Below are 25,182 nucleotides of genomic sequence, written 5' to 3'. Positions count from 1 at the left end.
TTCCGTAGGCCTGTATTCCAAATCTATCCTGCTGGCATATCCCTTTAAAGGGAAGAGGCTTTTTGGGAAGGAATGTGACTAGATTTTGATTGAGACCAAAACAAAGCAAAAGCCATGCTGAAGAGTCTTAAAGAGGAGAGACAGGAAGATTCCTTATTGTTCTTCCTTTCACTCCTACAACACCCTACCTAGACCACAGTCCGAGCAGCATAGGTCCTGGGGACATTCCAGAGCTTCTTTTCATTGGGTATCACACTTCAGCAAACCTAATTAGTTCCAGACATTTTGCTCGAGAATGCTAGAGCACACTCCCAAACCTAAACAATGATGTCATGAAGGGAGCAGTTGGGGGTTCGAGTTCTCCTATTTTACCCCAAATGGTTAGCCTCCCAACCTGACAACTGGATGCTACAAATCAGAAAACAGAGCTACTCAATAGAATTTCTCACATACCCCATCAGACCACTCTTGTGTTTCCCAATTTTCAAGAAACAAGAGAAGCACTCCAGAACACAAACAGTAATCCAACACCTCCTATCCAACAATGCTACTGAGCCTGTCCCCTCCTCAGAGGAACAGACTGGGGTGTATTCAGTATTTTTCATAGTCCCCAAATGGAACGGAGACTGGAGGTCCATTATGAACTGCTGACCCTAAAATTTGTAGACAAGTTCATAGTCAAAAAGAGGTTCAGAATGGAGATTGTAAGGTCCATTATGGAGGCCTTAACCACTGGCTCCTCCAAAGACCTCCAGGAGGCCTACCTCCATGTCCCCATCCTCGCTTCCCTTCGTAGGTATCTCAGGTTCTGCTATCACAACCATCACTTCCAGTTCCATATCCTTCCCTTCGGGCTTCCCTCAGCCCCCAAAACCCTGGTACACGTAGTAATTCTGGCCCGCCGACAGGTCCAAGTCCACCCCTGTTGGGATGACATCCGCATCTGCTCTTCCACAGAGGATTCCAGTCAGGACACTCAGTACGTCATCCAACTCCTGTCAATCCGTGGATACATAATCAGGGTAAGAGGAAACTCCTTCCCACACAATACCTCTTGCATCTGTGTGACATCATAGACTGTCCGGGTGCGGGGGTAGCCCCCACCCCCTCCCCGGACTCGGCTTCCGACCAAGGGCTGGCGGTGAAGGGCCCCAGTGCAACGCTGAGCCCAGGGATGAGGCTCATGGGCGGTTGGACGACGACGGCTCGCTGGACGCCTCCGCTTCTTTCCCCGGGAGCGGTGATGGGCGGCGGGCGCACGACATAGACACTCAAAAAGAGACTCTTTTCCAACAGGAAGAAAAAGCACACAAGATCTCCCAGCTGGCCATGCAGACCCAGAGCACCTGATGACCCTAGCCAGCCAGTCTCATGATCTCCTGCCTGGACTCCATACCATGGGCAAGACTGCATGCAAGGGACCTTCAGCCTTTTCTCCATCCATTCCTGTTCGACATCACCAACAAATGAGAGAAGCTCCTATCTCTAGCACTAATAGTCCACCTCAGCCTGGGCTGGCGGACTAACACCTTGCACCTCCTAAAGGGAATTCCCTATGTAAGAAGGGGCACCCTGCAGCTGCTCGCAGATGTCAGCATGTCAGGGTGGGAGGCATCTATACTAGACAAACCCATGCAAGGATCCTGGTTTCCCCAAGAGCAGAAACTCAACATCAGTATCTTGGAACTTCAGCCTATCTGTCATGGTCTCCTTCACTTCCAACAACAGATTCTCTACCGTCACATCCTTGTCCGCACTGACAACATCTCAGCCAAGGCCAACTTGAACAGGGTGGCTCAAGGTCATTTCCACTACATCAAGAAACCCTTTGCATCCTCTCTTGGGCAAAGCCCCACCTCCTCTCCATCTTGGCCGAACCCATTCAGGGAACCTCAAATGTGATAGCGGACTGGCTCAGTTGACAGACTCTGGGTGAGAATAAGTGGTCCCACAGCCCTCTAATCTTTTACCGGTCCGAGAGAGAGATTCGACCAGCCCTCCGTGGACCTGTTTGCATCAGCTCACAATCAACAACTTCCCCGATTCTTCCTGGATTCATAGGTGGAGCGCGTTGATGCTCTGGCATCACCTTGGCCTCCACAGCTGCTGTATGCCCTCCTGTTGCTCCCCATCCTGCCCAAGGTCCTGCTGAAGATCAGAGTGAGCAATGGTAACTACTAGTTGCTCCGAAATGGCCACACAGTCCTAGTAGAACTGTCCATCCAGAAGCTGGGGAAACTGCCACCTCATTCAGGTCTGCTTTGCTAGGGACCAGTTCACCATCCGGATTGTCCTGGTTTCTCTTGACCATCTAGCTCTTGAAAGGCATAGGCTAAGTGCCTTGGGCTACCAACCAGCAATAGTGGACAACATCATAGCCTGCAGGGTTAGCCTGCAGCCTCATGCAGCGTATCTGCAATGCTTGCTGGAAGGCCTTCTCATGGTGGTGCCATAAGAAGGGGGACCCCCTAAATATGGGCTTGGGCCAGCTCCTGGGTTTTCTGCAAGACAGCTTTAGAGAGAACCTTAAGACTTCCATTCTGTGCCGTCAGGTAGCAGCCATCTCTACCACTGTTCCTAACCCCTATAGCTGACTTGCCTATTTTCCATCATCCTCACATCATGGCTTATTTAAGGGGAGTCAGCAATAACCAGCTTCCCCCAGTTCCCTACCTGGAGATTACATGTGGTTCTGTTGGTCCTCACAAAATCTTCATTCAAGCCACTCAGGAAGATCATTCTCAAGCGACTAAGGATGAAAATTCTGTTCCTCACAGCCATCATGTCAGCTCACAGCATGTCCAAACTGGGAACTGTCTCCCCCAGGAAGAGCCTCTGCATCTTCTGCAAGGACAAAGTTGTTCTGAGGCCAGATCCCACCTTCATCCCCAAGGTCAACTCCATCTTCCACCGCCAACCGAAACTGCACCTTTCTTCCTTCTCCCCCAGCCCTTCTCACCCTAGCTCTTTGGAGGGCCCTGCGGATTTATCTGAGATGTACACAGGCTATTTGGAGAACAGGCTCTCTCTTCGTCTCTCTCACTTCTCCCAACAAGGGGATGAATATGTCTAATGCTGCCATCTACCATACCATCAAACAGTGCATGTGTACCTTGCAAGCAAATTTACGCCTTCTGAGGGGATAACTGCACTTTCTACTAGAAACGCAGCCATAATCACAGCAATGAAATCCCAAGCTTCCATGGAAGATATATGCAAGGCTGCTACATGGGCCACTATAAGATAAATCAGTGGGCCTCATCTCAAGCCGCCTTCAGATGATGGGTTTTTGAACAGATCTTGGAACATTAACAGACCCTTCTGAGATGTTATCAGATGCTATTTCTGTGAAGATGCCCTCCACCTCAGAAAGAGAACAGAACCTTGGGTGCTCACCGTGAAGGTTCCTTTTTCTCTGAGGTTAGGAGGACGTCTTGGCCCACCCATAGAAGGAAAAATGCTCCAAAGACCTCCAACCAAAAAAATTACACACCTTTGTTCGAGCATCATAGGACTGAGATGATTCATCACCAAGGAGAGCATGAGATGGGCTCATCAGTCCATTCACAGCTGCAGAGACAACAATATCTACTCTTCAAAACTCCAAGGAAGATGTACTTCCATCCTTTCAAGTTTCTTTACCCCTGTGGTCATTCCCTAGACCACATTCTACCTTTATCCTGTCTTTATGGTTGCATGGAATTCTAGCTAGTTACTGTTTTATTTTTCTGTTCAATGAGCTCTCTTGTTGGGAAAGTTTTAAACTGAGTTCCTGGGGCCAATAGAAGGCCAACCACAGGAAGTTTAAGAATTGGTCCTGCCTCCCAGAGGAATGGTCGGGAATAACCCATCTGTGACGATGCTCTCTTAACCTCAGAAGATGGAAACTTCATGGTGAGTATCCGAGGTTCCATTTCTAGAAGGGAATCGCTGTTCTGTAGACACGGTTGCATCTGTGATCATAGACTTTAAAAACTTGCTAGTGTTTAAGGTGCCACAAGACTCCTCTGTCCTTTTGTCAGAATGCGATTAGTCCTGTAGAATTTATGGATTAGTTTTGCAGTGCTGCTGTACCATTGAAAGGGTATGTGAATTTTACTTGTGGTGGTGGGAACACCAATAGGAATTCGGGAGTGAAAATTATAATCCTGATGAACAAATGGTTAACTTAAAATCTGTGCCAAAAGTGAGAAAAGGAGCATCCAAGGTTCTGCTTTAACATGACTAGCATGCCTCTGCTTTGTTCCAATAAGGCAGGACTGGAGACTTGATCTTTGCATGTTTTCTCCTTGTAGGTAACACAGCACTCACTTATGCCTGTGCTGGGGGATTTGTGGACATTGTGAAAGTGCTGTTGAAAGCCGGGGCAAATATTGAAGATCACAATGAAAACGGACATACCCCTTTGATGGAGGCAGCCAGTGCTGGTCATGTGGAGGTCGCAAGAGTGCTTCTGGAATACGGTGCAGGGATCAACACTCACTCCAATGAGTTCAAAGAAAGTGCCCTGACACTGGCATGTTACAAAGGTAAGGCCCAGGGCTTGATTGTGTGTAGAGCTTTAATCTTACAATCTTATTACAGGAGAATAACTATTTCAGTACTCTGAAGGAACTGGTCAAAATAAAATTCATCAGCTGAATATTTTGAATGCTTATTTGCTGCAGTGAGCAGAATATTTGATAGAGCAAAACAAGTATTGTTAGACAGAAGGCTGTGTTATTGTTTGGGCTGAAACAATATTTAAAAATTTTCTAGCCTCCCTGGACAGTTTGGGATAGAGATTCAGAATTGGAAAGAATAAACCATCGCTAACAATAAGGGTATAACCCAGCCATAAATTCAGGGGGGAAAATCCAGTAAAACAGATTAGGTTTAGTTTAATTTTAGATAAGATAAGATAAACTTTGATGTCATTGTGCATGCACAACGAAAATACAAACATCCCCCGATGCACATTTCTGCAGTCCTCACAACCCATCTTCCACAATCCCCCTTCCAACCATCCCTACACAGCCACAGCCACGTCAATGCGACACCATGGAGTCCAGCATAGCCACAGCTCTAGAATAGAAGCTGCCTCTGAATCTAGTTGTCCTTGTTTTTATGACCTAATTTTTTATAAATCTAATTTTATTAGATTTATAACCCACCCTCCCCACAAGTGGGCTCAGAATGGCTAACAAATATAAAATACAATCCACAAATCCTAAAACATTCAAAATCAGTTAAAAATATATTTCAGCTTCTGATTTAGAAGATGGTGTCTCGGGTAGAATTAGGATACAGAAGATTCTGTATCCCATTACAATATCCCAGCGGTCTAGCGCCAAGGAGGTGGAAGGGATGCACGATACACCAGGCGCTTGCCGGGGCGGGGGCGTGGCTGGGTGTTCCAGGGGCATTCTGAGCATGGCAGGGGTGCAGGGTGCACACGTGCCCCAGGCGCAGTTCCCCTCGCTTCGGCCCTGCGGTATCCAGACAGTTAATCAGGTCATCCAGAACAGCAGTTGGTTGGCCATTCATCAGCAGATATAATTGGGTGTCATCAGCATATGGGTGACGCAAACCAAACCCAAACCAAAACTTGGACTAGCTAGACCAGAGGGCGCACTGCAGGTAAGACTGCTCTCTCAGTAACACCACACTCCAATAGTGTGCTCACGTTCTCTCTCCCAATGGCACCCTATGGCTCTGATCCTGGAGAAAGGAGCCTAGCCAGTACAGGGCTGTTCCCCCTATATGAACATTGGCAAGGCAGTGGATCAAAAGGTCGTGATAGACCAGGTCAAACACTGCTAACAGATCAAGAAGAATTAAACAGTTAATTTGGCATGATAATAGTGACAGAAAAAGAAAACCCAAATCTTTTTTTTTCAAGTGAGAAAGGGATTGAGTAAAAGTCTAAGAGGACAAAAATGTATTTATCAAATATCCTGTTTCTGGGCTGGTAGGGATTTAAAAGTAGCAATAAGCACCTTATATCATCCCTGGTATTTATGCCTAATAAAGATTATTATATTGTATATCATCCCTGGTAGTAAAAGTCACATTTTGGGGGATCCTTGGTTTTATCTCTTTGTTTGCAAGAGTTCTGTTTGTTTCAGCGTAGGGATACATCACTGCTCTCCAGTTGGAGCACCATTCTGCCTTTGTACCCTCCCTAACTGTGTTTGTAACATCAAGTATATATAAAGTTTTCTGTATGTAAGCGATTGATCCACTCTTCCCATCCCAGGCTCAGTAACAGCGTTGGTGTTAAAATTTTAATCAGGGGGCATGTATCAAGTTCAGTGGGTTGCAACTAAGCCTTGCAACTAAGAAAGATTCATAGTCCTTGGGAAAGACCTCCCACCCCAATATCTTCATTCTCTGATTGTATAATTCAGATTCAGCCCTTTTGTGTATAACACAGTTTCAGATAGATCTGAAGAACAACTTAAATTACACCATACACAAAAAGGTTTATGCTTAGATAGGAAAACACTAACGGCATTGCAGATGCATGAATTGGCCTGTTTTGGCATTGGATTGTTCATCCGGATTTAATCTGCTTTGTTTTTGAAGGTCATTTAGATATGGTTCGTTTCCTGCTTGAAGCAGGGGCTGATCAAGAGCACAAAACAGATGAGATGCACACAGCTTTAATGGAGGCTTGCATGGTAAGTGGCTGCTGGGAAAAGATGTGTGTTCAGAGATGTTTGGAAGAAGTTTTTCCACTTTAGAACGGGAAAACTTTCTCCTCAAAAAGACTCATAAAATGAGTAACAGTGAACGAGTGTCTTTGCCAATAGAATATTAGGCAAGCTTGGCAATTGGTTGTTGTGGGTTTTCTGGGCTGTGTCTGTGGTCTGGTAGATCTTGTTCCAAGGACAAGATCTACCAGACCACGGCCATACAGCCCGGAAAACCCACAACAACTAGTTGAATCCGGCTGTGAAAGCCTTCGACAGTACAAACTTGGCAATGTATCCCTAGGAATTGTGTGAGAGACTACATGTATGTTTTATTGTTTCATAACCTGGGAAGTGAGAAGATAAAACCACAAATACATACAATAATCCAAGTAAAAAATGAATATATCTGATTAATAAATGTAATATCCGTTCTATCCTATGCGAGAAGACATAAATAAAAGTGTAGCTTTTAATAGATCTGCACAGCTAATTGGATATGGAGCCTAATGAGTAATGCAAGCGATGAAATGCTCCAGTGATTTCTGTGTAGAAGTTAAATTCTGTTGAACTAGGTGGAACAACCATGTCTGCGGCATAGCAGGAACAGTTCTGTAGGTGTGCTAAAATTAGTGCTTCCACAGTTTTCAGTGCTTCCTGTTTTTTCTTAAATATAAACTATGGAAGCAGATCACACCTTGCTTCTAATATTTAGCAAGTATTAAAACTGTATCTAATTATTATATCCAATTACTTAATTAAAGCTGCATTGAAGTAATTCTGAAGAGATTGGAACGTCATTCTTTTTTTCATTTCCTATTAATTAGAAAGAAGTAGCTGTTGGCTTATGTTCTGAACTAGCAGAAATGCCTGTACTTGTGATGATGGAATGTGTGTGTGGGGGAGGATGTTTATTTCAAGGTCCTTTTCGAAAAGACATGTGCATGGCCGCCCCTGTGTGCTCTAGATCAGGGATGGCTGGACCACCCAGGGTTCAGGAGATGATGGAATGCTAAAAACTGACTGTTGGTAGATGGACCTCAAATGCCAAAAGGATAAAAGTGAAAAAATTGCGCCATTTTCTTTCCATTGGATGCTTCCTTGGTTTTCTTATGCATCTGATGAAATGGCCTCTAGTTTGCAAAAGCTTGGGCTAGAATAAAACTTGCTGGACTTGAAGGTACCACAAGGCTCTTAATTAGTTTTGCTGCAGCAGATTGATGCATCTGCCTCTCTAAATGTTTTCTGTGTGAGATATTTTTCAAACAGTAAAACGTCTTTTTTAAATGGGGTGCTGTCGTTCAATTAAAATGAATAGCTTAGAGAACTCGGTTTAATTGCATTTAAATCTAAACACATCTTATTTTTTTTTACCGTTTTAATGGTATTGAGCTGTTTTTGGTGGGGCGTTTGGGCTCTTTCCTTCAATAGTTATGGTTTTATTTAACAGGATGGGCATGTGGAAGTAGCTCGTTTGTTGCTGGATAGTGGTGCTCAAGTAAACATGCCTGCTGATTCATTTGAATCTCCGCTGACACTTGCTGCTTGTGGTGGACATGTGGAACTAGCAGCTCTGTTGATCGAAAGGGGAGCAAATCTTGAGGAAGTTAATGATGAAGGCTATACTCCATTGATGGAAGCAGCTCGGGAAGGCCATGAGGAGATGGTGGCTCTGCTACTGGCACAAGGTAAGAGAGCAGTTTTAACTGTTTTAGCAGCTTACACCTAGCTTTCATGTTACCTGCCTATCCCTTGGCAAGGGAGTACATTTCTTGTTCATCTTCTTCCTGTGGATCTCTATGCTACTGTCCTCTTGGGGCTATGAGAGATGACTGAGACAGCTAAGAGGGGAGATGGTGGCTCATTACCCTCAATCTGAGAAGGAAACATCTGAGGAAATCCAGATGTGGTCCAGTAGCTGCTGCACAGATGAATTCTTTATGCTGGCAGTGCTGCTGAGGCCACTATCTTCTGTCATGGAATACTGCTGTTTTGGTGTTCTCTTTCATCTTTGTTTTGTCTGGTTTAGAAAGCCAGTGTAATTTAGTGGGCTAGAGTGCCAAACTAAAGGTTCCAGCCCCACTCTGCCTTGGAAACCTGCTAGCTGACTGTGCCAGTCATGCACTCATAGTGTAACTTACTTAACTGGGTTGTTGTGGAGGATGAAATGGTGGCGAGGAGAACAATGTAAACCACTTTGGTCCCCATTGGTCCTGCCTCCCCTACAGGACAGTGAGAAACACCCAAGATGTCCTATGGCTCCGACAGAGAACAATGTGTAAAACCACTTTGGTCCCCACTGGGTGAAAGGCAGGGTATAAATTACGTAAACAAATGATAGATGGCTTGGTTGAGAGCAGAGTATGGGGAGTGGTTGTTGTGATGTTGTGTGGTTGATTGGATGCAGTATTTAAAGTTCTCTGCTAGCTTGTCTCACCAGCTTGTCATGGTAAATTCAGATTTGTCTTTCAGATTAATGTTAACAGGCTAATAGGGTTTGGTAGAGGGGAGGGTGGTTTTACTGGCCTGTGAATGGAGATCATGATATTAGCCCTTCTACATTAAAAGACAGTCCAAATAATTATAAGCCAGTGTCAGGTTTTGGTTGGGAGAACTGGAGAATTGAACAGGTGGTGGCACATCATTTATATATTTTCCTAGATGATCATTATTTTTTATTAGATTTAGTGTACTGCCCTATCCTGAAGGGATAATGCATCTTCCCTTGATGTGTTTCAGTGTGGTTTCAGGCCCAGCTATGCAACTGGCAGTGGTTAGTCTCATGGATAACCTGTGTGTGCAGGTGGATAAAGGCAGTACTGCTTCACAAATTGTTTTGACTGCAAATGCTGTGGACAGCTGCACTCTGCTCAATCATCTGGATAGTGAAGTGGCTGTTCCAGGTGTGGCTCTCTAGTGGTGTCAGTCCTTATCGCTCTGTTCCTGGAGAGTCTGAACTAAGAGTTGTCATAAGAGTGCTTCAGAGATGTCCTTTCCCCATGTCATATGATCAGTCATAGCTTTGATGTTTGGGGTCATCAGCATGCTGAGTGATACCCAAGCCCTCTTGGTCCCCAATAGTAGCTGTGTCTGTCCTAGACTGTTTCTCAAGTGCTATGGTAAAGTGTAAGAGAGAACAAACAGAAGCTGCAATGCAGGCACAAGAGAGGTGATGGATGTCCGAAAAGCTGATAGTTCAACGGATATTGACAGTTTTGGATGGAGTACTCCTGCAGTTAGTCAATTATGTAAAGAATTTGGGCGAGGAGGGTTAGATTTATGCATTGGTTGCTGTTGATGAATTGCTATGAAAGCTTTGAAAGGTGGTATATAAATGAATGATTACAGTATTCACTTCACTAGTCCAGCACTGCTAATTCTAATACCCTTTATATTGGAGATGGTTACCCACATTTCAAGAGGAATGTGTTCCACATTAGTAATATGTAATTACTAGTAACACTGAAGGTGAAGGCTATAGGTGCGATAGGGATTTTATGTACTCTTTTCATCATTTGCTTCATAGGTGCTAATATTAATGCACAGACAGAAGAGACACAAGAGACTGCTCTGACTTTGGCGTGCTGTGGGGGGTTTTCAGAAGTAGCTGACTTCCTCATTAAAGCAGGAGCTGACATAGAACTTGGCTGTTCTACACCTTTGATGGAAGCCGCACAGGAGGGCCACTTAGAGCTGGTGAAATACCTATTGGCTGCAGGTATGTTTGTTGGCAGTTAAGACTAGTTGGTGCAACTTTTTAAGCATTCTTGATGGTCATTTCAAAACCAGTGATATTTGTAGAATGAAAATAACAGTTTGATTTAAGTCAGTGATCACCTCGCTATGCTTATTGCATAGTTTCATCACATTTAGGCATTTGTACTAGAAAGATAATATTTGCAAAACTGTGTGGGGATGGCTATCTGTGTAAGTGACATGAGTATAAAGTACCTTTTCTCGGGGAAGTATTCATTTATCATTAATCCAGCATTGTTTTACAGGCGTGCCATGACACTCATAATGGTTAAGTTGGCAGATGTTGGCACCTGAGATGAACACTCAGGTGTTCATCTTTCTTTGGCATTTCAGCTGTTTCCCAGCATTGAAGAATTAGAGAACAACTCTTGTTTCAGTGGAAGGATAGTTACAGTTCTGGAACTGTGGCAAATCTGGCAGTAATTTCCATACCAGTTTTAGTGCTCAAAAATGCTTATTTGATAAAAACTTACAAAATTCTTGACTCAATATTGCCATTTGCAGAGTGGGGTTTAAGGTGATCTGCACAACACCACATGGTACCAGAATCCAAACACTATTTGCCTCATGCATTCCCGCGTGTATTTTGGCTCTGTAAGTCCTAAACACTGGCCCAGTTTTAAACAATCTTTGAAACTGCAAAAAAAATTACTATGTAATACAGTCGTCTGCTATTAAAAAAACCACTAGCCCAAATAGGTTTTTGGATGCTGACAATTGTTTTACTGGGCTTCTTGTTCATGCTTTCAGTGTGCAAGTTTGTCATATTGACACTCAGTGAATGATGCTTGGTGAGCAAATTTGAATGCTTTATGAGAATAATTCAATACTCTTCAACAGGAGCTAACGTCCATGCTACAACTGCAACGGGAGACACGGCTTTGACTTACGCTTGTGAAAATGGACACACTGATGTTGCAGATGTTCTGCTTCAAGCTGGTGCAGATTTAGTAAGACTTTAATCTCTTTAAAGTGTTCTAATGTAACAGCATTTTCCCCTAAAAACAAGTAAGAACTTTGTCAGCTACCTACCAAAGGCATGAGGCAGAGATAATCTTAATGCTGTGGCATGGTTGCACTGACTTCCGGGTTCCGTTGTCTTTGGGGGTACTACATCTACATCTGAGTAAGGCGCCACTGTCTTTTTGCATTGACTAGTGGTGTGCACCTATGTGCCCTGACATGACACTAGCACATCAGATCAGAAGGGGGATCTGTGGTAGCACTAAGACTGTTGCTGCAGAGTTAACACCACATATTCCCTGAAGTTCCACCTTCATGTCTCTAGCAGCACAGCACCATGTAGGTTGTTGGTCACATCACATGTTTCCCTGTGTGAATTACACTTTCTTCATGATGTTTCTAAATAGGAGCATGAATCTGAAGGCGGAAGGACACCACTAATGAAAGCTGCAAGAGCGGGTCATCTATGCACTGTACAATTCCTTATTAGCAAAGGTTAGTAGTGCTAGCTGAATACCTGGCTGTCAGGAATATCGCGCATGAGCAATCTGTTTTACTTTAGGGCAACCTGCATTTCTAAATATTTAATGTTAGATTTTTTAAAATTAAATTGATAATTACAAAAGCAGTTGTAGTCTTCTGGAGCAGTGAACACCGTGCAGAATTAAGGAGTCCCACATTCAGTCCAGATCTCAAAGGGCTTAAAGATTATCGTCTGACATTTTATTTGCCAGTTCTTTAATTTCTATAACATCTAGTTCTTTCAGTAGCCATTTTGTAGTAGCTGGGAGTGAAGCTGTCTTGCAGCAGCTTAGCAGGTTTTGAACCAACAGTTAAAATCAACTTTTATCAATATTTGAAATTGTCTAAATAAATCAAAAGTAAAATTAGTGAACAAAGGAAACCCAAATTTCTGCCTTATGGCTGACATCTGATATGTATAATGTCCACAGTTTGAATCTAGTGGACAGAAGAAATCCATCAGACTTGACAGAAATCCATGTTATCAGCCTTTTTTCCATAGTTGGGAATCTCACAGGTGTCATCATCAATTCTGACCGGTATTGCATAACTACCCATCTTATTAATGTATCTGGTTGGCCATGCTGTCATTCCAGCTACTGGTAACACTCGTTATTCAACTCATTACACTGATCCCATGAACAGGACACTACTACAACCTCAAGACTACCCACCTCTCACAGATGCATCAACAACTGCTATGCCAGTTTGGTGTTGATATGACTGCGGGTGATTATCATGCCAGAGGTTGTTCACCTTCAGACCCCTAGTTGTAAACATTCATCAGCTGACTCCAGCACAGCTCATTGTGTGACAGATCTCGCCATACTCACATCACAAGTCGTCTGCTTTTGTCCACCCTAAGCATCAGGAGTGCCCCTGCACTTCCAGTAGTTAAGGTATCCGACACTTCAGCATTTCATGTCCCCTCCAGCTTGTAAACTTTTATCTAGTAAAGATGTTAAGTCCTACTCTGAACAAGTCAGTCATAGGGTAGCTTCATTGGGTTTGAAGGTCCCCAGGAAGTCTTCAATCAGATCTAGCATTTGGCTTCATGGACACTGACTCTCGCGTACTTGTGTTGCTCCTTACTGAAATTCGTGAAGGGACACTTTAAGAGTCTTTATCCCACCCCATCTACCTCAGCAGCATAAACCAGTACCTCAAACGTAATCAAAGTTGCTTCTTCTGATGCTAGGGACCTAGTTTTTCTCTTTCAGTCTTAGGATACCTTCTTGGAAAAGGTGCATAAGCCTCTGGATAGGAGAGATCCTCAAAGACTTGATGTTGTTCTGCCTCACACAGCAAGCTGACGAGATTATTGTCTTTTAAAAGGCTCATGCTGATGGGATTTGTTAGATCCGCTTGGAACATCCTGGAGAGGCCACAGGCGCCGCAGCGACCCCTGCCTCTAGGAGTTGTTATTGTTGCTCTCTTTAAAAATAGGCTTGAAAAACTAAAGGCTTGCATGGAATTTCCCCATAATTATGTTTTTTTCTTGATTCTTGATAGGTGCCAATGTTAACCGGGCTACAGCTAATAATGACCACACAGTTGTATCGCTGGCATGTGCCGGGGGCCATCTTGCTGTCGTCGAGCTGCTTTTAGCTCATGGTGCAGACCCCACTCATCGTCTTAAGGTATTCCTGGTCATTCAGTTTGAGATTACTGAATGCATATTTTTGATGGTTTGTAGGACCAAAACCCATTAACACTTAATTTTCGTCCTGCCCAAATGTGTGTTCCAGGATGGCTCGACGATGCTCATTGAAGCTGCAAAGGGTGGGCATACAAATGTTGTTTCCTATTTACTGGATTACCCAAACAATGTTTTGTCCGTCCCAACCACAGACATGTCTCAGCTCACTCCGCCATCTCAGGATCAGTCTCAGGTGAGCTGCAAAGCTTTCGTGTTAACTGTAACAATGGAAAACAGAATTGTAGTCTTTTGGGATGTAAAGGAATCAGCCTCTGGGGTTCAGTTGGTCCGGTACTACATTTCTGTTGGTCCGGTACTACGTTTCTGTATGAGTGACAGCTGAACCGTCATATGTTTGATTCAGTCCTGAGATATTGTCATAAACTGAGATCCAGACACAGTTAGGAAAATGAATCACCTCAGATTCCTATACATTTCAACGAGTAAGAGCTCAACACATCTCCTGTGGAAAAATTCTGGTGCACGGGACTTCGATATCCACTATTCTTTTAACCAAAGTATCATTTTGCTTAAAGACCATGTGTAGTGTCATTCTGCATGCAGTAGATTGTTAAAAGGCTTGATTCAGAGTTCCAGTTTAAAACATCAAAGCAGATCCATGCAGGGCACATGTTGAGATGGGGTAAGAGTATTTTGAACCCCTTTCACGAATGTGTGATCCTTAAACGTACTGACAAGAGGCTTTTTTCCCCCTCTGAGTCGACTTTGCAGGTCCCACGTGTACCAATGCATGCACTTGCCATGGTTGTACCTCCCCAGGAACCTGACAGAACCCCTCAAGAGAACCCTCCTGTACTTTTGAGTCTCCCGAAAGGTTAGTATGCAGCTGTTTTTAAAATTAAATCACGTGTTACATGTTAAGGGCTTGGGGCGCGTTTGGAATTTGATGCTGCGTCGAGCAGTCTGTTTTAAACCATCACAGTAAGCTTTAAAAACACACTGGCAAAGACACAAATAACTCCTCAGGCTCATGGCAAAATAGAGCGGCAGTTTTGTCCCTTTTTCTTGAAACCCCCCCCCCCCCAAACATACACACACAAACAAAAACTCATACATTCCCTACCTCACATCCCAAATTGACCTGGAAATTCCTTGCACTGTCAAAGGATTTTGTCGCTTTTAACAAAAACATGTACCTGTCACTATTTTTAGAATGTATTTGGTCATCAAAATGCTTTGGAGAAGTACATGAGTAGTGAGGCATTTACATTTGATTACCTTTGGGGGAAATTGCCTATTTGATTTCTAAGCTGTGAGATCTGCTTCTGCCACTACTTACCGAATCTGCAGCACTAGTCAAACGATGCACTCATTTCCTTCATTAACTTTGTTGATTGTAAATCAGGCCAAATGTTTAGTACCTTGTGTGTCCCACCCTTATTTTCAGAGACTCTTGTTAGGATTGCTATACCAGCACTCTTTGAAGCCAAGAGGCATACTGAATTGCTACAGGACTGCCATAAATGGCAGGTGAATTGTAGGTTGTGCATGCCTCTTATGTCTTCTAGTAGACTTTCCCCAATTCATAAATCATAGCTATAATATTACATGGATGATCTTACACAAGAACTTATTGTTTTGTTTTTAGAACTTGGCCTAAGACCAGTGAATGTTAATCGCAGTTCTCGGTTAAATAACAGATGATTCTAGGTGGGAAGTCAAGTGAACTGGGCCAGAAGTGACAAAGCATAAGTAATTGCTGCATGTGTATTGTTGCCAGTAGTATGCTACTGTGCAGAACATAGACTTTTCCTCGGTCCTTCCCAGAGCGCGTAATATTGATGGACCTAAAATGGAAAGACCTCAGATGATGCAGAAGCATTTTTACGATACATGTTTTTCCCCTGTGAGAAGTGTGGGCTCTCGAACATGGCGCTTTGCCTTGGGCCGCAAGATGTCTTGCCATTTTCGTGGGCTCATGATGTTGAGCTGCAGTTCTCTGTTCTGCATCCTGCCCTGTTTCTATGAATATCTCAGGCTTCAGCACTTACTGGATGGCGGAGGGAGCTGCAGAAGGTGGGGAGGTGTGTTGGCAAGCAGTTCTCAGGATCCAGCCACTTACGTGTCTAGATTTAAATAGTGCTTATTGTGGGCTTGCAAGGAGCATTATCTCTGATAACATATGTTAATATCAAGTTCCTGTATTCTCTGCTGGAAAAAAAATAGAAATTCTATGCAAGATCAAGTTCCGTGCCAAAGCAGCTATATTGATCACTACGAAGATTAATATATTTGGACCATTTAGAATGTCAACTAAAAAAACCTGCTTGCTCAATCATACTTTGCTGATTAGTGGCCATCGTAGTGATTCACTGCTCAGTTGCCATAACACCCATGGATTCACGTCTTCCTCACAAACCAGGATTATAACTTGGATGAAATTGTTGCCTAGTATCACAGTTTGAGGGGAGGAAACCAACTCCCATTTTCCCAGGCCTCCACCTTTAGATGTGGTGGTAAAATTGAGTTTGATTCAAGGCTCCCAAAGCTAGGACTGTTTCAGCTGTGCTTCATGCACAGAGGAAAAAGGGAGGGGGCATGTCTTCCAGCCACAAGGGGAGGTCAGGACCATCACAGACAGGGGTTTGATGCAGTTACTTTGTTCTTTTTCTACTTTTCAGTTTTTCAATATTCAAAACTGGACAGGTGATATTGCAGAAAGATACATCACACATTCTCCTTTCTGGTCCCAATGTTGTAATGGGTAGAGTTGCCTTAGATCTCTCATCAACTAGCTAACTTTTGGAAAAACAAACAGGTTGGTCAGTAAGATCAGAATGCAGCCTTTGTCTGATGTCCTAAAAACTAGTACTAGAAAATGTTGGTTTGCTTAAGTGTATAGTTGTTGCTGATCTGTGTAACCCCTTCCCCACCTGTTCACTTGTAATGATTTGAAAAGGAAATGTGTTGCATACTTCCTTCCTCCCTGCCAGTGGAGGTGAATGAATTTGAGCAGACATGAGCGAACACTAGGTATGTGTGTTTATTTTTTCTGATTGTTGGGAAGCTGCATAAGAGACACACATAGGTTGGTGGTAGCCCTTCGTCCCCTGTATTGTTTGAACTTTCTGAGATTCTAAAATATGAAGAGGAAGGGCTGGAGGACTCAAAAGACTAAGTGACTAGGAAGGTTTGGTGTTTCCCCCCTCGTTTTGTACTTTTTAAAATCCCCAAATATATGGGTTTTTGTTCCGTGTACATTTGCATGCCTTTGAGAAACCCACAATTCTTTTTTCCCCTTGATGTATTTCTAAATAGCCACGGAAAAATAGGAAGTATGTAATCTGCCTGGATAACTATACTTGGGTTTTCCCCCCTCATATTGCATTGCACCCCTGAAGAGGTGTACAGCTTGTGATGCTGGAATAGCATGGTCATGGTACTAAAATTGACCTGTCAGGGACTATTAACAATTAATTCAAGAAAGCAAAAGTTTGGGAACAACGTAAAGGAGGAGAGCCATGCTGGATCAAACAAATGGCCCATCTAGACTAGCATCCTGTGTCACTCAGTGGTCAAAGCAGTTGCCCTGGAAGACCAATCAACACAGAGGCCATGACCTTCCCCTTCTGCTGCCTCCCAGTGCTTGTATTCAGAGGTTTTCTGCTTCTGGATTTGGAAATCCGCTTCTGCTTCTGGACATGCAAGTTCACTAGCAGACATTGATGGGCCCCTCCCCCATGAATCTAATTCCCTCTTAAAGCTATCTGTTTGTATCCATAGCTCTATCCACTGGCAGCAAATTGCTTGATTTAATTACTCATTAAGTAATTTTGTCTGTCTTGAACCTCATGCTTGTCAACTTCAGCAGGTGCCCCCAAGTTCTATCTGGGCCTCAGTTAGTGTAGTTTTCAATATTTTTCAGACATCTTAAAGAAAGTTTTTTTAAAGTTTCCTCTTTTGGAATCAAATGTGATTGGTGGGACTTTGGAGATGAATGCTGAATTTGATGGCGTAATGGTCACTGTTCCCATTTGGTACAATATTTGCAACTCATAGAGGTCTGGATGTTGAAGCAGCGGCTTACTCGCGAGTAGGTCACCTTGCAGGGTGCAATGCAAACAAGAACCGAAAGACACACAGTCACCAGTGCAGTTCTGTTTATTGCTAACTGCGTCACAGGTATACGCCAGATACAGGGGTATTTCAAGCTCTCTTTCACCTCTCGTAGTCTGTTCCAGCCAACTATATACAATTGAGGTGCCAATCCGGGTGCCCATGTACCTTATCAGGACTTGCGCGGTATTGACAGTTATGTGCCAAAAGTACAACAGCCCTAAGCATTACGTCATGCTCAGAATCAAGTCCAAAACAGTAAAACCTCCAGTCAGCTCCATGACCTGCTTCTCCAGTACACAGGATTTCTAGAAACCTTCCAGTCAAGGTGAAGAAAATAGGTGAAATCATCCAGTGTCACAACATTTTCCAATAAGTCAAAATGGAGAGAGCTCTAATTTACTGAAACAAGTGACCTGATCAAATGCACTAGTCAGACTTTCAGCACATACAAAAAGAAGCCCGATGGCCAATCTAGTTAGTGATATGTTAACATTAAAGCAAAATATGCCCATGCTTAAAAAGAAGTGGACATATTTTTCTCCAGTAACGCAAGCCAAGGATTTCCAAAGACAATGAGGAGTATTTAGAAATTCAAGTAAGAACTGAAGAACGTTCTGAAGTAAGAGTAGGGGATCTCATAGTTGAATTTTGTTTAAACAGTAATTAGTGAGTCCACTGACAATCACAGTTGTTCTAATAGTGAAATGGCTGGGCCCATATGGCAGACAAAAGCCATAATAAAAATTGGGATTTCTTCCGTCTGGACTTGTGAATTGCAGCCTGCTGCTCTTTTTGCTTTAAAGAAGCAATGTATACTAGATATATACTTTTAAAATGCAGAAATCAGATAAAGATTTAAGCTTAGTTATAAGAATTCTCATTTACATTTGAATCCAAGCTTTTAAGATCTAGATCTCAGTTTTAAGATCTAGATCTCAACGCAGATGAATGAAAATATCTTAATGCAGATATGTGCATGAGTGTTTTCTTTTTCCTGGGGCAGATCTGATACAAGAGCAATAAATATAGTGCTGTGCTGATACTGCTAATTGATTTTGGTAGGTTAGTTGATGCTTTTGTTGGTCACTGTTTGGTTAGTTATTGGATGGAGATCTTAACAGCAAAGAATGGTAATTGTCTTTAACTGGAAGGAAGTCTGACTATAATTGTTACAGAACGTGTTAAGGCAGTTGTAGGAACACTACTAGATGCTTATTTACCTCTGAAGAGGCAACCAAGAATTATCTGCATTAGTGATTTGTTCTGCAATCTGTTATATTTCATTAATAAGGAATTAATCTTCCTCAACATTTTTGTTTTGGCAAGTTTCCCCTGCAAGTGGGATTAGCAGATATTTACTATTAGTGTAAGAATGCTGGAAACAGTGCATTTCAGATTGCTGATCTGTTTTGCAGTAAATATGTGAACAGGACAAGGTATAATGAACTCTTTTTTACTTGAACTCTTCAAATCAGGACAGGATATATTCCAGGATACAGCAACTTAAGCACTTCTTGGGATGGTACTGAAATTATCTCTCTGACTCCTAGAGCTCACTTGTGGCTGTCATTGTGCTGTCCCAAATACCTGGCTCCCCCAAATGATGCAACTTTGATGTTTCACAATGGCTTGGAAATGCATTGTAATGTTGATTCTCCAATAAATTATTACCTTTGGTCCAGTTCTGTGTTTTTGGAAACAGTTGTTACTTTCTCTTTTCCTAGAAAGAGATTTTCCTTTCTGATTTGCCCCCCACCCCCTCCAATAAACTACTTTTATTATTTTGACGTCTCTAACATCAAAAGTGTTGTAGGGTGTGCTTGTGCTATGTGTTGATCATATTAGATCTTTCAGAAGTTTTGCTATTCTTAATGTGTTTGTAACATGGCTATAAGAATTTACAGAACCACCCTTAAAGTAATCCTGTGCATTCGTATGAAGATGCAAAAATGTGTTACTGTACAATTGCTTATTGCTATCGGACGTTGCAGTGTTGTGTCACATATATATACCCTCATCTAGTTTATGCATTCTCTGGTAAACAATTCATTGGATGTTTTAAAAGGTCAAGTAGAAATCGGTGCCACCAGTGTGTTGTTGAGACACAATTTGCAAGTCTCCTGTCAATCTTTTGCTAGTCTCTCGTTTTACTGCTAATCTATACCCAAATATGGATGCTAGTGAATTGCTGAATTGGGGCATGAAATAAATGTCAGTCACCAGGCCCTGTAACTTGGGCAGAACTCTGGTTGTTTCCAGCATTAAGTCTTCAGTTTTCTCAGATGTATAGCCCTGATTCATTGTGTCACCTGCAGCTGCAGTTTGTGAGTCGCATGCTTTATGTAAGCTTCAGCTGTGGTAAGACAGTGGCCCCTTCCCTTTTATCGTTTGATTCAGACCTGAATACATCATACCTTTCCACAAGTTGCCTGTGGAATAGTCTTTGACGGTTATCTGGAAGCTTCAGCCAATACAGGAAAAATCAACACTAGTTCCCCATTGTCTTGGGGCCACAGCTCAAGCTATTTCTAGTTTGTGAAATGGCTTCAGTCCCTGATGTTCCACTGAGAAAATTTAGCTCTAACAAGAATGTTCTTATTTCGTCTGTATATCACTTGGCTCCAAGAGCATACTTTTTAACTTATCCAAAATCATGGTTATCTTCTTTTTTCCCTGGAGAATTGGCAGACCCTGAATTTGGAAGTTCTTTCAGAAGTGTTACAGGGTTTGTTGGGACTGACTTTTGGAATTGCAGACGAAGTGTCCATTGTGCAGTTTTTACCCACATCTTGTCTGATTTTATTGGAATACTCAATATTACCTGCTTCAAGCCATAGGGATAAGGTCGGCTGGACATTCACATTTATGATAGTAAATTTGTGTGCTTTATCCAATTCTGTTTGGCAATAAAATATTCCTGAGATTTTGTTGGTGAATAAACATCCCAAGGTGCTCTTATAGTATTCTAAAGTCGGCATAATATATGTACCAGACAGGTTTTTCCAGAGCTTACATACCTGAAAAATATATTAATGATTAAAGTGTAGGAATGCTGAGACTTCAGGTTTTATATTAAGGGGATAGTATAGGTTTTTATGGAAGATGCTGGTTGAATGGTAATGCTGATGTGCACGAGAACAGTGGAGGGCCAGCAAACCTTGTTTTGATTCATGAGGTTACTGCACAGAAAAATAATAATTAGCCTTTACTGGCTCAGGATCCATCGGTCAGCAATCACATGATATCAGTCATATGTCGGGAAGAGGGATGTTAGAGTGATGACATCATCAATGTCTTAGGCCCAGGATGGTAGACAGTGGACTAAGAGAGGTGGGAGCAGGCCATACAAACCAAGGTGCAACAGGTACTGCACTTGATCTTAGCTGCTGGGCCAAGGTCAGAGCCACAGAGGAATTCTCACCACTGTTGTGTTACCTTGTCTTGTTGGACCAGCTGCTTGCCTTAAAAGTGCATACAGAGAAACAGTGGGCTCTGTTGCCCTCTGTGTATGTGTACTAGCATCAGGTTATTTCAGAAAAGCAAACAAGTGACTCTGGAGGGACTTACGATGCAGTGGTCTTTCATGGATGTGAAGGCCACTCCTTTTAAGAGCAGGTGTTGTCTATTTATGTTACATTTCTTCAGTTTCAGGATTTTTTTCCCTAAATATTTCAGTTGGTAAGGGAAACTAGTATTTTTATACTGGTGAGCTCTAGAAACAATACTGATATTAAAATGATATACATTAAATCAGATGTTTTCCTCTTACCATAATTTTTTTAAAGCCTCTGTTCCCTATTATTTATTTATTTTATTCATTTTATAGGCTGCCCTTACTGATGCAGGCTCAGGGTGGCATACAACTTCATTAATAACAATAAAAGCAATAAAACCCACAGTATCTTTGGTGCCACTGGCTCCACTGAGTGATACCAGTTAAATCAAAACCATGCCCCTTAAAGCCACTTTTCACACCAATATCAGGAACACAGGGAAGTGAGGCTAATACAGTTTCTGTCCTCAACAGTAGCCTGGTGAAACAACTCAATCTTGCAGGTCCTGCAAAACAACACCAATAAAGTAATTTGTATTTGAGAAATCCATGGCATCCAGGCTTGTGGATTTGTGTTGGGTGGGGAGAGATGTAAAAATCTTGTCTTTTCCATCAGTTCTTACTGACACCAGTATCCAGAATTTTGTTTCAGGTGCACCATTGTGCCTTTCCATAATGTTTCTTTCTCTCTTAAAAACAAATTTCAGGCTAAAATGAGTTTGGCCCAATGTGTACATTTCATGCTCAAGGTAAACATCCTGGAATGTGATCATTGCGAAACAGTGCACTTAGCTCCACCAGTGCAGTTGAAGGGGAGTCTAGTTTCAGCTTGGCAGGTCGGGAACTGCCATCAGGCATCTTAGGAGGGGGCAAGACTTGAACCTGTCAGAGTTGTTGTAAGTATATTGGAATGGCTTCACATATGATACTTGCCAGTGACTATCGATGCAATGCTGTGACCAATCATGCCAAGGATCTGGTGTTATCTATGACGGCACTGGGATTCTCCCAAATTGTTTCAGGTACCACATAATATCTGGTGTTCTCTATGACGGCACAGGGATTCTCCCAAATTGTTTCAGGTACCACATATCAAGCAACTATACCTGGATTTGATCTTCACTGTGGAGGTGAATATTGGTCCAATATTTAAGAATAGAAGGCCTATCTCAGCACCCAGCTCCCTCCCTGTACAGGGGGAAATTGGATTTATGCTTGTGTGCGTAGATTTATGGTTTCCAGCATGCTCTGCAGGATCCAGTGCCTCCCAGCTACTCATTAAGGAAGCTTGTGGAAGGCTTAGTCATCTTTTGCAGACCATTGACGAGATTGCTCCCCAACATCCTCTTCACTCCTGCCCCGAATTAGCTCCTTGGTATACCTTGGAACTATGAGGGATGAAGCAAGAGCTAAGACGACTAGGATGAGTTTGGCAGAGGGGCAAGACCACCTTCTAGGGTGCTCATGAAAGCCTGTGAGGTGGCAGTAAAGGCTGTGAAGAAACACTTCTGCATGGCCAGCATCGCATCTGCAAGCTCACGCCTGGTGCAGTTATTTAGAGCGATTCAATCTTTAACAGCCCCAGTTGAAGGCTCTTCAAATAATAGTGAATTGACAATCAGCTATGAGGCATTAGTGAGCACTTTTGCAGATACAATCCTGTCCTTTTGCCAAGATCTTTCCACCCACTTTGATACAATCAGCAAATTGGATTTCACTTGGCCATCTTCAGGTTTGATTTTGGACCAATTCAGCTGTCTCTCCCAGTCTGATGTTGACAGGATCCTGGCAGCTGTGAAGCCTAAACTTGTGCTCATCTTGGCTGGTGAAAACCAGTGGAGACAGAGTACAGGCCCCCAAGGGATATAAGCAATCTACCCCTGTCTTTGGGGGGTCTTCCCAAGGGGATTGGTTTCTTAGAGGCCACATTGGCACTGGATCCATTTCAGTCAAACTTCTGCCCTGGCTATGAGATGGAGACAGTTTTGGTCACTCTCATAGATTATCTCTGGAGGTAACTAGACCGGAGCAGATTGGCACTTCTATTCTTAAGTCTGTCAGCAGCCATCTATAGGCTGCCCTCCCCTTTATGGGCTTAGGTTGACTTCCAACACTATATAAATGCTATATAAATACAATAAAATGAGAGATCAAATCCACATCTTCAAATTATCTTCAACCCAATGATGAGTAGCACTCAGCATTACAATTCCTGTTCTCAAACCACAAAATAGGAGAGTGGGCAAGGGAGTCAACTGGATGGTACACCGTTGCTGCCTCAACCATAAGCCTGGTGGAACTGCATCAAGTCCCACAGGACCTGGGTCTAGTCGGATAGCATTCCATCAGGTTGGGACCAGGAACCACCAACAAGTTGTTATTTGCTGACTGCAACACTCTTTGGGGGGGGGGTGATAAGAGAGGTGGTCCTGGAGGTATGATGGGCCCAGACCGTTTAGGGCTTTGAATGAGTACCAGAACTTTGAACCTGATTAGGTACTCCACTGGAGCCATTGCAGCTGTCAAATCACTGGTTGTGTACGCAGTAGCTGTGGGGTTCCAGTTAGGACTTGACCTGTTGAATCTTGCACCAGCTGGAGTTTCCGGAGCAGACCCAAGCACAGCTCTACATAGAGTGAATTGCAGTATTCTAATCTAGAGGTGACCATTGCTTGGATCACTGTGACTAGGTCAAGTTGAGACAGGTAAGTGCCAATAGCTTCGCCTGGCGAAGATGGTAAAAAAAACAGATGGGCCACTTGTGTGATTTTAGCCTCCATAGATAAGGAGGCATCAAGAATCACATCTAGACTCTTGACAGTTGGCTTAGGTGTTAACTGCACACCATCAAGGGTTGGCAGTTGGCAGGACTTATCGGCATCTGCCTGCCCCAGCCTCAGGACTTCCACCTTCAATGGATTTAACTTCAGCTGGCTCTTTTTCATTCAGTCCACCATGGCCTCCAGGCAACTGCATGAGTCGTCTGGAGTGGTATCTGGCTGGTCATCCATCAGCAGATATAGCTGGGTATCATCAGCATACTGGTGACAACCCAGCCCAAAACTCCAAATCAGTTGGGCAAGAAGGTGCATGTAGATGTTAAACAATATTGGAGAGAGATTCATTTCTTGTGGGACTCCACACACCAATGAGTGGAGCATGGAGGTCCTCTCTCTGACTGTTACACTCTGTCCCTGATCCCAGAAAAATGGGCACAGCCACTGCAAGCCTGACCCATGAATCCCAGCATCAGTGAGGTGTCGGCCAAAAGATCATGATTGACCAGATCGAACACTGCTGTCAGGTCAAGCAACAATATCAGCGCTGACCCACCTCCGTCCAGCTGTCTCCAGAAATCTTCTGTGAGGGCGACCAAAGCCATCTTCATTCCATGATTGGAATAGGTCCAAGACGAATGTGTTCTCCAGGAATGTCTGGAGCTGTTCTGCAGACACTCTCTCAACTACCTTACCTAAGAATGAAAGATGGGACCCTGGGGGGTAGTTGATGAGATCCATAGGATCCAAAGATAGCTTTTTAAAGAGCAGCCTTACCACTGACTCTTTCACTGTTTCAGGCAAGTGGTAGGCTTCACAGCCCTCAAGACTGTCAGCATCGTCCTGGGAAAGGCAGCTGAATTGGTCAAACACAGGACCTGAAGACGACCAAAGGGTTTCTAGTGATCCTGGTGGAGTGATAAGATTTTATCCACAAAAAAGGTCACAAATGTCTCACAGCTGATGTCTGAATTACTAGTAATTTGAAGCCTGTAGGATAGGTCTGTCAGTGACCGCATTACCCCAAACAATTGAGCCAGATGTGAGCTAGCAGATGTGATTCTGGTCATGAAATATTCTTTTTTTCGTGACCTTCACCACCGGCTCATAAGCTTTCATAAGCATCCTACAAGATGTTCTTAACCACCTCATCATGAG

The 25,182-nt window shown here is 43.1% G+C and overlaps 1 protein-coding gene across 6 annotated transcripts in view; it reads left to right on the top strand.

Annotated features, from left to right (window-relative positions):
• The window catches only part of ANKHD1 (ankyrin repeat and KH domain containing 1), a 117,586-nt gene that overhangs the window by 52,670 nt on the left and 39,734 nt on the right, over positions 1-25,182 (top strand). For 4 of the 6 annotated variants that reach the window (XM_048515469.1, XM_048515471.1, XM_048515472.1 and 1 more), the window contains exons 6-14: positions 4,296-4,529; positions 6,568-6,662; positions 8,125-8,362; positions 10,201-10,392; positions 11,271-11,380; positions 11,801-11,888; positions 13,428-13,555; positions 13,664-13,807; positions 14,335-14,449. In XM_048515469.1, coding sequence (XP_048371426.1) covers positions 4,296-4,529; positions 6,568-6,662; positions 8,125-8,362; positions 10,201-10,392; positions 11,271-11,380; positions 11,801-11,888; positions 13,428-13,555; positions 13,664-13,807; positions 14,335-14,449 — 1,344 coding nt within the window. The remainder of the gene's footprint in view (positions 1-4,295; positions 4,530-6,567; positions 6,663-8,124; positions 8,363-10,200; positions 10,393-11,270; positions 11,381-11,800; positions 11,889-13,427; positions 13,556-13,663; positions 13,808-14,334; positions 14,450-25,182) is intronic. The other 2 variants (XM_048515473.1, XM_048515470.1) reach the window with 1 other exon arrangement.

This window comes from Sphaerodactylus townsendi, linkage group LG14 (assembly GCF_021028975.2).
Source record: "Sphaerodactylus townsendi isolate TG3544 linkage group LG14, MPM_Stown_v2.3, whole genome shotgun sequence".
Classification (NCBI taxonomy): domain Eukaryota; kingdom Metazoa; phylum Chordata; class Lepidosauria; order Squamata; family Sphaerodactylidae; genus Sphaerodactylus; species Sphaerodactylus townsendi.
Note: the sequence above shows the minus strand (reverse complement) of the source record. Positions and strands in the feature narration are given on the sequence as shown.